The sequence below is a fragment of the Talpa europaea genome (genome assembly GCF_964194135.1).
Source record: "Talpa europaea genome assembly, chromosome: 7".
Lineage (NCBI taxonomy): Eukaryota > Metazoa > Chordata > Mammalia > Eulipotyphla > Talpidae > Talpa > Talpa europaea.
The window spans coordinates 16267515-16281963 of NC_140074.1; the positions used below are offsets into that span (position 1 = coordinate 16267515).

Here is a 14449-nt window from a genome sequence, read left to right on the forward strand (position 1 = left end):
AATGTATGATGTCTACAAACTTAGGGTTCCATTTTCCAGAACAGGCTTCCATAGACTATACATCATCTCTTTGTTAATGTAACCTAGGATTACAGCTGTTGGGGGGAGGTTATTTTTCATTTAACTAATTCAAACTAGATTATCTACATCCCTATATTATTTTCACGTATTTCACTAAGCCAGGACACTTTCTTCTCCCCTTTTCAATTTTAATTAGTTTTGTACAGCTATTAAATTCCATTTTTTATAGTCAGTCTCTTATTTTTCACGTATCATTACAGCAGTAAATAAAATCGAGAATATTAAATATATACTACTAAACTGGTATATTGAAATGAGTACATATAAGTTTAATGTTTTAAACTACATTTTGACTTTAGGCTTCACCCAACTTACTAATCATATATTCTCTGAAAATGTTTTAAATTTTGGCAGGAAAGTTTCTTTGTAGACATGCAGACAAGATTAGATAACTCTTTTTTTTTTTTTTTTTTTTTTTTGTGGGACCCTCGCCGGTGGCCAGGGATCGAACTGGCGCTGCAGAGGCTGTGGGCAGCTGCACAACCCAGTGCTCAACCGCTGAGCCACCAGGGGAGGCCCAAGATTTGATAACTCTTATCTCCAGCCATTGGTGGTTCTTAAAAATATACATCAATATGTATGTATATATATATATATATATATATATATACACACACACACATACATGTATACTCACATATATATATACACATACACACACAACAAAAAACCTCTAAATTGGTAAAAGTTAAATTATTGCTAAAAGCTCCATCATTTCTAAAGATGAGGATGACTATGTAGAAGTTTATTTCAACAGAACAATGTTGATAAATTCTGATGGTATAATTAGTAGTCTTTGGCATGTAGTAAAAAACAACAGAAGTTCTTCATTATTTCCTAAAGTGGTGATGATCAGACTTTAGCATGCATCAAAATCATCAAGAAGGTTTGCTTAAACACAAAATGCTGAGCTCTATCCCCAGGGTTTTATATTCAGTAAGTCTGGAGTGAAGTCCAAGAATTCTTTTCCTAACAAGCTGCAGATGTTTCTGATGAGCCTGATCTAAAGATGATACCACCATTCTAATGAAAGACACAAAGTGTAACTTAACCAATCTTCCAACTGAACAATAAGCTATGACTCATTCTTCATTGCATGTATACTGAGAAACTAGAATGCAATATACAGATATCATTTGAAATCTCAGTTACCAATTTGAAATTGAATAGATTATTTTGTATATCCTGGGGAAAATATTTTCAAAAAGGTGTTTCAGGGAATCTCCAGAAAAGTTAAGTTTCAGTTTATAAATGAATAGCATCAATAAAAATTGCCAACAACTTACACTTATGAGCACCTTGACACTGTGTGCAACTCTTGGTCACATACATACACATTACATTCATCTAACTCTCAGAATAACCCTAACAAGTAGGTAGATACTGTTATTATTTCCATTTTAAAGGTGAGAAAACTGGTACATAAAGGTCAAGTAAGCCATATCCATGATCATCCAGTAAAATGTCACGTTTCAGATGTGAATCTAGGTATTCTGCTTTCAGAAACTGCTCTAAAACAAAACTCTTCTTTTTTTTAAATTCTGTTTTACCTTACACAGCCAGAATAAAAATGCCTAACTTAGGCATTGGAACCCTGAATATGAAGTATCTTACAAACCAATTAAGGTAAAATGTTGTTTCATATTTTTAATCTTTTGGAAAAAGCAAATGGATTATAAAATAAACTGTGGGGAGTTAATTCACAGTTTAAAAGTTATCAAATAATCCTACAGAATTTTATGTATGCTGCTATTATGATACATACTTATAACACTAGGAGTTAAATATTAAATTTGTGATATGATGTTTTACAATCTATTAAACCTTTGGGAAAAAACCATATTCTAAAAATAAAGGAATAATTTTTAGTGCATTATAACACTCAAAAATGTCTCTTGGAGAGGTAACAGTACTTTGTCAAGTGTAGTTTATGAGGATGACTAGAAAATTAGCGCCATCTTGTGGATCATGCTAGTAGTACAAATTCAGGCCTTCGAGGCTAGAAAACTGTCAGAAAAGTATATTCTGACTGGAAAAACTAAGAAATTTATATTAATTAGCATTAGTGAGGAATAACTTTCACATATCTCTTCTCTTGTATAAATTTTAAAAAATTTAAAAAAATACTGTGGTATTTCCAGACAAAGGACTTTTTCTCAGTGAGAAAGAAAAGTATCATCAAGCCATGAAAAGACATGGAAGAAGCTTGAATGCATGCTACTCAGTGAAAGAAATCAATCTGAAAAGGATAAATACTATATGATTTCAACTATATGACAATATGGTAAAGGCAAAAACTATAGAGAACAGTAAAAAGTTCAGTGATTGCCAGGGGTTAGAGGCAAGGAAGGAATGAATAGGCAGAGCACAGAGGAATTTTAGGTCAGAGAATCTGCCGTGTATGTTAGTGTAATGACAAATACATGCCATCACACATGTGTCCAAATCCACAGAATGCACAGCATCAACAGTGAACCCTACTGTAAACTCTGGACTTAAATGATGATGTGTCCAGTGCAGGTTTATCACTAGTGTAACACATGCACCACGCTGGTGGGAGATGCTGATAATGGGGGAGGCTGTGAATGTGCAGAGGCAGAAGGCATATGGGAAATTGTTGGACTTTTCCCTCAATTTTGCTATAAAACCTAAAGCTACTCTTAAAAAATAAAGTCTTAAAAAAGTTATTTCAAGCTTATACTGCTATTATAAAATATATATCATCATAAAGAATTCATAAATCCCTGGTAAATAGTCCCCAAGGCTCTAGTTAGTACTGTACCAATAATGATATAGATCTATTAATCTACATTATAAAAATACAAAAAAATTACCTTGGTGTTCTTCTAAATCCATGTCAAGTTGTCTAATTTCTTCATTAAACTGATTAATTTTTTCCTTTATATCTGTCAATCTGTTGAAATATTATTTAATGAATTCATGACTGATAATTTAGACATTCAGTAAAAATATTTAGATAATTTTAGGAAATATTAAATCTTTTCTAAGTTGCATAAAAATATCTAGAAGTAATATGATCTATTCTGAGGCTAGTAATACAAATTTATATGAAAAAGTTTTCTAAATACTTTTTATGATTCATATTATGCATACAGTAAATTCTAAGAATGTTAAGTTGTCTACTTTTTCAGCAGGCCATTCCCCAGACATTAAGCCGGACTTGTGATGTTAAGTGAAAATTTTTAGCAGCCGATTTTTTGTAGGTTTATATAAACTGAACTAAACTGGCAAATTAGTCTCAAAAATCAGAAAATTTACCATAAAGAAGATTATATCAGTTAAAACTGTAACAAAAGTAGTTATAACAAAGCAATCATAATCAAGACATTGTGATATTGCAATAAGGATAGGCTTTATATAGCCATGGAATAGAACTATGAGTCCAGAAATAAGACCATGTCTCTGTATACAACTGATTTTTCACAAAGTTGACAAACAATTAAATGAGGAAAGAATATTAAATAATGTTTGTTGACAGACTATTTCAATAAATGGTGCTGGGCCTCCCCTGGTGGCACAACAGTTGAGCGCTGGGCTGTGAAGCTGCCCGCAGCCTCTGCAGTGCTGGTTTGATCCCCGGCAGCCAGTGAGGGTCCCACATGGCGCTCAGACCTCTCCTGCCATCCCCGCTGCTCCCCTCAGCAGTGTATTTCGCCGGTCTGCCTGTTTTGTTCCCCGCTCTGGCTCTGGTGAATTCTCTCACCCTCCCGTGCTTCTGACTGTACCCAATGCTTGTATAAATAAATAAATCTTTTATAAAAAAAAACAACAAAACAACAAATGGTGCTAGGATAACTGGATATACACAAGCAAAAGGAAAAAAAAAAACTGGACACCTACCTCACAACATATACAAAAGAATGATTTAAATATAATAACTGAACTATAAAACTCATAGAATGAAATACAGGCATAAATCTTTGTGACCCTAGATTAGGCAGTATTTTCTTAGCTAGGACACCAAAGACACAAGTAACAAAAAAAAAAAAAAAAAGAATAAGCTGAATCTTATCAAAAATTTAAATTTCTGTGCCTCAAAGGACAACATCAAAAAGTGAAAATACAACTCACAGAATGGGAGGAAATTTTTGTAAAGCTTTTATCTAAGAGACTTGCATCTAGGGCATATATAAAACTCTTATAATTCACTAATAAAATGATGAACAATCCAATTAAAAAACTGACAAAGGATCTGACCAGAAATTTCTCCAATGAAGATAGCTGAAGAGGTGTGAACATATACTTTTGAATCATATACAGTGTTATAAGCCAATGCTACTTCAATTAAAAAAAAACTCACAATATTAAAAGACAACAACAACAAAAGAAGATATACCTGTGGCCACAAGCACAGGAAAAGAAACTCAATATCATTAGTCTTCAGGGAAATCCAAATCACAACCATAATGAGACACTACTTCACACCCACTTGGATGGGTATAATAAAGAAAAGACAGATAATAAAAGAGTTGGTGAAGATCTGGAGAAAATTAAAACTCTCACATAATTTTGGTGAAAATAAAACATGGTGCAGTTGTTTTAGAAAAGAGTCTGGTAGTTTCAGCAAATATAGAGTTACTATATGAGCCATCGATTTTCCTTCTAGCTATCTACCCAAGAGAAGTGAAAGCATATATTTACATAAAAGCTTGTATATGGCATTGGGATCCATCATAGCAAAAAAAAAAAAGCAAACAATTCAAATGTCTATCAACTGATGAATTACCCACACAATGGACCACTGCTTGGCAACAAAAATAAATGAAATACCGATTCATGCTACAACACAGATGAAAGTTAAAAGATTATATTAAGTGAATAAGTGAATGAACCCTTACATGAATACATGGGACCATATATTGTATGATTCCATTTTTATGAAGCATTCAGAATAGGCAAATCTACAGAGACATAAAGTAGATAAGTGGTTGCACAGGCTTGGGGGGAGTAGGAGGAAATGAGAGGGGTGATGGTTAAATAGTGTAGGGTCTTTTTTTAAAGATTTATTTATTTATGCATACAAGAGGTCAGAGGTGCAAGGGGTGAGAGAATTCACCAGAGACAGAGTGGGGAGTAGAACAGGCAGATTGACTGAAATACACTTGAGGGGAGCAGTGGGCAAGTCAGGAGAGGCCTACTGTGTCATATGTGGGTCAGCTCCCTGGCTGGAGATTGAACTCATGCTGCAGTAGTTGGCTTGATAGTGCTGTGACTTCAACCCCCTACACTACCAGGGAGGCCTGGTAGTAGCATCAACATTATAAATGTGAACTACTTGAAAAAAATTCAACAATGTGCAACTCTTATACATTTAGAAAGTAATTTAAAAGATGAGAAATGGATTTAAAAAAATCTTAGCATAACTGAGTGTAACTGTACTTACTGTCGTTCCATACTGGCTATTTCCTGATTATCTTCTTTAACCTACAAAGTCATAAAAAGACAACAGTATTTAAAAAAAAAAAACAACTCACTGTCAAACTATTTTTTTTAAGATTTTATTTTTCATATTTTTTAACTTTCTAAACCATTTTTATTAATTTATTTTTTATTTATATTGTTTACATCATTGTGTACTCCCCATAAAATTCCCATCACCAACTCACCTGTGAACTATCACCATAGTCCCTTGTACTTTAGCTATCCATACAAGAGTTGGGGTGTAGGCCAGAGGTATGTAGGGGACGGTGAGAGGATTCTCCAGAGACAGAGTAGGGAGCAGAACAGATGGATTGACTGAAATACACTGCTGAGGGGAGTAGTGGGGAGATAGAAGAGGTCTGCTGCGCCATGTGGGTTAGCTCCCTGGCTGGGGATTGAACTCGTGATGCAGTGGCTGCTGACAACTTCATAGTGTTGAGACTTAACCTCTTGTACCACCAGGGAGGCCCCTGCCAAACTTTCTTAAAGAGAATTTACTTCCTTCTAAAGTATGTTATACTAAAATGTCAAATATAGTCTCTTTTTTCTTCAAACTTAAGTTCTCCAACTTATTTAGTAAAATACAATCTCAAAAGTTAAAAAGATCATCAAGGAGCTATTCATAGATTTTTTTCCTTTCTCTACATAGCAGCAGGAAATTAACAAATCTTCAGGCCTGAATCAGTTTATATAAACATCTAGGATTTCTGAGACTGTCTCCTTTATTCCCTCTAAGCTAGGTTCACAAGTTTAGCAATCCCTATTACATCTGAATGTCAGATAAACAATAAAAAAATTTAGGGTACAGGCCCTACCTAGTGGCGCAAGGGGTTAAGACGTAACCTATGAAGCTATCCACAGCCACAGCAGCTCGAGTTAGATCCCCAGCCGGGGAGCTACCCACATGGCACAGCAGACCTCTCCTGACTCGCCAGCTGCTCCCCTCAGCAGTGTACTTCAGTCCATCTGCCTGTTCTGTTCCCCACTCTGTCTCTGGTGAATCCTCTCAACCCCCACACCTCTGGCCTGTACCCGTGTTCTTATATGCATAAATAAAATAAATCTTTAAAAAACAAATAAATAAATAAATTTAGGGTACATACAGATAATGTAATACTTGGGATAAACTCACCATTCTTACATCACACACACACACGCATATACACACACATACTTATTTTATTTTTTTAAAAAGATTGTTCACTGTTTATTTGAAATTCAAATTTAACTAGTTGTTATGTATTTTATTTGGCAATCTTATCCTGAAATCTCTCTCCTCCCCTGCTTTTAATGATTTCTTTACAAGAAACTCCAGAGTTTCTGCATTTTATACCTCTCTGGAATGATACTAATAAATAGTTTGTGAGTTGATACCCAAAGTTCTTCTAAACCCAATAGGTTTAATCTAAGACTACAGCAGGCATTCCATTTTTAAGTCTCTAACTGGAGTCGTCCCCAAATATGTATGCAGTTCTTCTAAGGGCTTATACAGGTGCCTCAGGATAAACAACAGGCTAATTATAACTTAGTGTGAGATTAAAACTAGCCTTTGGAGCCTCGCTGGTGGTGCCAGGGTTAAAGTCTCAGCACTATCAAGCAATCGCCAACCACTGAAGCATGAGTTCGATCCCTGGCCAGGGAACTAACCCACATGGCGCAGCAGACCTCTCCTGTCTCACTTGCTGCTCTCCTCAGCAGTGTATTTCAGTGGATCCGCCTGTTTTGTTCCCTACTCTGTTTCTGGTAAATACTCTCACCTCACAGCACCTCTTGCCTACACCCTAGCTCTTGTATGCATAAATAAATAAATCTTTAATATAAATAAATAAATGAAATCAGCCTTGGGGTATTAACAAAGTATTGAGCTCAAGGGACATGACCTTGTGACATAGTATGATTTCATAGGTCACTTTAATCCCTTTCACTTTATGGAGGCACTGATTGTAATAATCACAAAATGTTATTAGCCTTGGGGCCCTTTATTTTCTAAATATGAAACCCAAAGCAAATAATGAAATATATCTCAATAAGATTATATAATTATTTACTGACCAATAAAGAAGTTTCAACTTTTTCCTTTTTTTCAAAAGGTTTATTTATTTATGCATACAAGAACTGGGGTATAGGCCAGAGGCATGGGTGGGGGGGGGAGATGAATAGATTCACCAGAGACAGAGTGGGGAACAGAACAGGCAGACTGACTGAAATACACTGCTGAGGGGAGCAGCGGGTGAGTTAGAAGGGGTTTGCTCTGCCCTGTAGGTTGCTCCCTGGCTGGCCGGGGATCGAACTTGTGCTGCAGTGGCTGCGGATAACTTCATAGGTTATGTCTTAACCCCTTGAGCCATCAGGGAGGCCCTCAACTTTTTCTTAACAGGGCACAAAACATGAAAAATAAACGGCCAAACCATTCATGAAGACCTAATACAGAATTAGGATGTAATTAAAAAAAAAGTTTATGCAAAAAATAACTTTTTCCTATATTGTCTTGGTGAAGTGGTCCCTGTTAGTTTAGGTGAAGCTTACTTTTCACTTATTAACAAACTTACTGACATTTAATTCATATATTTTAAATAAATCAATGCATTTTCCAAATCCTGATATGTTAAAATAAAAGTTTTTTTGTGTCAATTTCTTTTTTTTGTTTTTTTAGAGTTATTCATTTTTTAAATTTTCTCTTTATTTATATAATTTTTACATCATTGTTCATTTTTAAACAATGTTTGCTTCCCCTCCACAAGTTGTAGACCCCAAAGGATTTCCTTTACCTGCTTAAGTAATCTCTCTCTTTCTTCCATTGGAGATCCCATGCTTTTGTCTTCTGCAATCATTTGATCTCGATGGGACTCTAACTCGTAAAGTTTTTCATGCAGTAATACGGCCTCCTGTTTTACCTGGGAGTGTGCTATTTCCTGAAAGGAACCAAAAATTAGTATTTTATCAAAACTATTTGCAAATAGGTTTTAGTTTATAAGAATATGGGCAAATTTAAACTAGTAGCATCTTTACACAGATATCAGATATCTATCATACTCAATAATGCTAAAAATCATATTTCTAAGATGAAATAAAAATGTGTATATTTTCATAAGTTATTGTCAGTCTAAGAGTCACAAGAGGATGGTAGGCTTACTTTATTTTCTAAATATAATATTTAAACAGCGATAGAACATCTCTACCAATGGTAAGATAGTAAAAAAAGTCACACTGTATGTGCAAATTTAACCACAATATCCAATTCAAAGTCCAAAGAGCCTATTTCTATAGGAGAGATATTTTTCCTTGAAACAGATTATATATAATATATATATATATAATTATATCTATATAATTTCCCACAATATTAGGGTTGAATTGTGTCTTCTCCAAAGATATAAAGGGTCCTAATATCTAGTACCTGTGATTGTGACTTAATTTAGAAATGGCGTTTTTGCAGATTTAGACAAATAAAGATGAGTCATTACAGTGGAACCTAAATCAGCACTACTGCTGTCCATTTGAGAGAAGAGCTATAGAGATAAACAAGGAGAAAGTCACAATGACATAGGGATTATAATGATTGCAAGGAAAGCCAAGAATTGACAGCCACTAACAGAAGTTTGGAAGAAGCAAGGAAGGTTTCTACCCAGCATCTCATAAGTATGATTCTGCTGAAATCTTGATTTTTAACTTTCAGATTCTAAAATTGTGAGAAAATGTATGTTCTTTTAAGTCCTCCAATTTATAGCACTTTATTATAGTAGCAATAGAAACTAATACACCAAGTAGAATAGTTATGTGTATTTGCAGCTGCTCTGCTCACCAAGAGAAAATAAGGGCTATTAAATAATTGAAAGAACTTCTATTAAATAATGGAAAGAACTAGAGATGTTGATGACGGTGATGATAATGATTATGATGACAATGAAAATAACATCTGAAGCTGTTGTTTATCAAGTTCTTGTTTTGGTGGTAGGTTGGTAAAAATACTTACAATTGTGGAAATGTAAACCTATACCCCTAAGAAATATGTTGTGATGTAAATCAACATTACTGCAATAAATTTCAAATAGTTAAAAACAAATAAAAAAATTTATGTTAATTTCATATGTACACAATAGGTACTCAATAGTTGAATCTAATTTCTTACCAAACAAGGATATGTATAGTCATGAATGGGGAAAAAATATTATACTCTTGTTAGTAAAATGTTAAATTAATATGTACTTGAATGAATCCTAATAACATAATTAATTGAATTATTGTCTATGACTGAGTAATGTAAGAACCCTATTTAATTTTGTACTTACTGCTTCCAGGCTCTCTTTTTTCATGTTCAATGAATCTAGCTGTTGCTGGAGTGTATCTAGTTCCTAAGAACAAGGGAAAAAAGCAAATATAAATTCAAGTTACATTAAGAATATTTCTGTTTCTCAAAACTTCAAATATGGATGTAACAAAGTAAATATTGTAAATAATTTCAACAGCATTTTACAAGATGACTAGAATTTATTAACATTCACTAATTCCCCTTTACCCAATTTCTTCTGTATTCCTAAAACCCTTACCATGATCTACCTTTATTTTTTTTCCATCTTTTTTTTTTAAAGATTTATTTATTTATACAAGAACTGGGGTACAGGCCAGATGTGTGGGAGGGTGAGAGGATTCACCAGAGACAGAGTGGGGAACGGAACAGGCAGACTGATGAAATACACTGCTGAAGGGAGCAGCGGGCAAGAGAGGAGAGGTCTGCTCCGCCATGTGGGATTCTTGCCAGCCGGCTAGGATCGAACCCGTGCTGCAGAGGCTATGCACAGCTTCACAGAGTGGCACTCAACCACCTGTACTACCAGGGAGGCCCATGATCTACCTTTAAAAATAGTTTATGAACTTGTCAAAGGTTGCCAGACCTATTCACAGTCAAATCTGATTCTGTTCGAAAAATATCACAAGTCTTCCAATTAATGATGGCATTGTTTAAAGTGGTGATTTTTACTTCTGATCTTTTTAACCATATTTTCATATCTTTTGCCAAATTTCCTTTAGAGCCAAGAGTTATACTAATTTACAAGGCTAAGGGATAAGACCATGAACTGACTACTCATTCAAAATTTCTGTGAAAGAATAACTATATATTTTATATTTGACATTTCTATAATGCACTTTCTTCTATATTTCACTGTGGCTTATAAATCTTGTCTACAATTAAAAGTTACATTGAAATGCCAATCAAAGAAAATGAAGAAACTAAAACCATTCATAATTGGCATTTGTGGAAACTAATTGCTTAACCATTTGGTTAAGGAATATCTGGGCATGAAAGGATACTTCCATGTGAATCTGAGTCAACACCATAACTTAATGTTGGGAGGATTCTTAATACTCCACCAATAGGCACCCAAATTACTTATGTAAATATCATGGTTAGGGGATATTAGTTGTTCAAACCAAGGACATAGCAGGTAAAAAATTTAAACTGCTTAGTAGGCAGTACAGAAAAGAAGGTAAATATCTATGAGGACTTTTGATGCTTCCATTAAAACATCATTGTAGGGGCCTCCCCGGTGGCGCAGCGGTTGAGCACTGGGTTGCGAAGCTGCCCGCAGCCTCACAGCGCCGGTTCAATCCCCGGCTGCTCCCCGGCCGCTCCCCGGCCACCGGAGGTGGGTCCCACATGGCGCGCAGACCTCTCCTGGAGCCCGCTGCTCCCCTCAGCAGTGTATTTTGGACCTTCTGCCTGCTCTGCTCCCCGCTCTGGCTCTGGTGAATTCTCTCACCCTCCCACGCTTCTGACTGTACCCAGTGCTTGTATAAATAAATAAATCTATCTTTTAAAAAAAATCATTGTAAAAACAATTATTTTTATGATATGCAAAAATTAAGGATGCATAGAACTGAAGAAATAATATAGCAAAAGCTAGGTTATTTACGCAGCATAAGAAAATTAGATCTGGCTTCTCAAATTTAAATGTCCAGACAAATCTGTAGACCTTGTAAAAATGAAGATTCTGATCAAATTGTTGCTTAGGTTTCCCATGTTCAGATTTTTGTAGCAAGACTGCAGAGTATTAATATTACCTGCAACAATTTTTCATTTGTGGTTTTCATTTCTATATACTTGACTTGTTTTTCAGGAGACATATTTTTGATAATGCCATCTGCTGCTTGTTTTTCCTGTTCAATTTCTTCTTCCACACTTCTGATTTGTTTTTCTTTCCTGAAATCAAAAGTCAGGGGGAACAAAATTAATTTTACTAAGGTCAGTCCCAACTTAGTAGGACACTTAACAATAGTTTGTGTTTGAAAATCCTTATAGTTGTATAAAAATGTTCTATGTGACCTTCACAAAATTTGGACATAGCAGTTCAAATTTATGTCTCTCTCCTCTCAATCTCCAAATCATTTTATTTCCTTACTATTCATTTTACTTATTAGAAAAAACAGATTATTGTTAAAAAACAATATTAACAAAAAATTAACAAAGAAAATTGTGAAAGCCTTGTACTTAAGAATGTATTTATACTTTTTATTATCACACTCTCAAGACAAATAAAAGTTATATTTCAGAATAGTGGTTTTCAAACATCAAGGTACAGATTTCTTTGTTATGGAAATGTATCATGTAAGTCATATAAAGCAAACAGCTCTGAGTGAACTGGAGAGTAGGAAAAATTATAGTACAATTTTATTTCAAAAAATAAAATACTTTTGGATTAATAATGTACTTAAATTTCCTATTAGCTATTGCTTTAGTTGAAAATGGTATTCCAGAAATTATCAGTTACATTTTAACAGTTTAAAATAGTAAGTTAATTTTCCTAAAAACAAGAACATTACAAATATAATCCTGTAAAAATAATAGCAAAATTAATTAAAGGCCCTAACTATCTTTATCATATAATCGCAAGAAATACAATGATGTGCCACTTACTATTTAGGCAACATCAGTTAGTAACAGGGTAAAGAAAAATTGTGAAAAGAAACTTCTGGAACTAACTCATTCTGAATTCCATGATTATTCACTACCAACAATGCATCTTAATGATGCTTTTGCCTAATGTCTACTATAGTTAGATGGGAACAAATGTTGGACAATATTCCCTTCCACAGAGGGAAAATTATAGCACAAAAAAGGTAACTGAATTTTAAGACAACAAAATGGCCAAGTGTAAGATCTTTTGATGCTTTCAGCACTTTGTACCTTCTGTAACAGCAGTAAAACCACCAATGAGGGTATCATAAAAATAAGTAAACAACAAAGTTGAAACTCAGTGGAATGTAAAACTTGGTGGAATCTTTTCACTCGAATCTTTCCAAAAACAAAATACCTTTGCGATTAACTCAAATCACCTATGTATCTTGCAAAGCATGCATTATCAATTATTTTTTATGTACTTTAATTCACAACATAAGTTACTTATATTTAAATTTTTCAAGAGTAATTACGAAAAACGCTATGCAAACCACCTTATTACATGCAAAAGTCAAAGATGACTTGAAGAAATGCTAGTCAATCTTTTGCTAAGGAACTCTAGCACTTTTTTTTTTTTAATCACCTGTTCACTGGGTACAAAGGTTAACACAAAGTGAAATGTAATCATATGACATACTTTTTTTTTTTTAAATTGGTTTAGAAGAAACAGAATAGATTCCTTAGTACACCATTTTCTGAGACAAAAGCAAAAAAAAATAAAGGTAAGATCCTATGTAATTACAGGTTTGGGGTGGTTGTTGATATTCTAAAAAATGATAATTAAGTTGTTAAGTCTGTACTATAATCTTTGTTTTTAAAAGGTGAAGTAAGAGCAGAAAATGTGATTATATTTTTATGTAACCAACCTTACAATTATAAACCTAGAACATGGATAAAAAAAAATCTTTCTCAAATAAAGTTATGCTGTAATGCAAAGTAATTGTTTTTCTTTCAAAATCAAGAAGTTTTCATCTAGCCAATCACATTTATAAGATCTTTTTATTTTGAAGTATAGTCACCACAGGTCATTTTGAAGTGACAATAACTTAAAAACAACTTTGTAAGATGAAAAAAGATTGGCCACCATTTGATTATTGTTGATACTAGGTAGTGACTATTTTCTCAAGATTTTTGTCCTAAAATTTTCCATTATAAAAATTTTTAGCAAACAAATGAAACAAACAAAAAAAAAACTTTTGGATTACACAAACAATTAGTGTTTACCACATGGGAAGAGGAAGGGAAGTGGGTAAATCAGATAAAAGAGGTCAATTGTATGGTGAAGGATAGAATTTTAGTGGCTAATTTAATGTAAATATTAACCTGTTGATTTTTAACGCTGTACATCTGATACATATATTTTATTCAACAGACCAAAATAATTACAGCACTTTTCTTGTATATATTGCTTGTAATTTTAAGATTTGTCAATTAGGAAAAAGACTCCTCTAATCCTTATAGTTTTATTTCCAGTAGCACAATGGATAAAATAATTTCTGGTATTAAATAGATGATATAAGTAATGCAGGGCCATCTTCTGTCTTCATAGGCTCACAGTGCTGCCTGACTTCCATTACTTTCTTCAGCTGTTCCTATTTCACATCAAATCTTAAGTCCAGTTCATCACCTTTTTATAGTCCTACCCTATTTAATGATCTCTACCCAATTATTTCTGGGGCGGAAAAAAAGGCACGTCTCTTTTATTTGCCAATATCTCACCCTGCCATAGACATCAATATAAACTTTATTACACCACTGAAAGTACAGAAACAAGCCACGGAAGAGGCTGTATACTTACTCCTAAAGATCATTAAATATGGGTAAACAACCTTTTACATATTAGGCACCCCCCTTTTGTAAGAAATGGTATAGAGTAAGTGACAGTTTGAACTAATTTCTTAGTCTAAAAGAGATTCTATTATGAGCTACATCTAAGTTGTAAAAATCTGGAAGAAAGTGTGGCTTTTCTAA

The 14449-nt window shown here is 34.0% G+C and overlaps 1 protein-coding gene across 1 annotated transcript in view; it reads right to left on the reverse strand.

The window, feature by feature from the left end:
- IFT74 (intraflagellar transport 74) overlaps nucleotides 1-14449 on the reverse strand; it is a gene marked incomplete at its 3' end in the record, with an annotated part of 63191 nt that overhangs the window by 25271 nt on the left and 23471 nt on the right. The window contains exons 8-12 of the mRNA XM_084236769.1: nucleotides 11584-11722; nucleotides 9813-9875; nucleotides 8292-8435; nucleotides 5486-5526; nucleotides 2916-2995 (exon numbers count right to left, since the gene is read on the reverse strand). Of these exons, the coding sequence (XP_084092895.1) occupies nucleotides 2916-2995; nucleotides 5486-5526; nucleotides 8292-8435; nucleotides 9813-9875; nucleotides 11584-11722 (467 nt within the window). The remainder of the gene's footprint in view (nucleotides 1-2915; nucleotides 2996-5485; nucleotides 5527-8291; nucleotides 8436-9812; nucleotides 9876-11583; nucleotides 11723-14449) is intronic.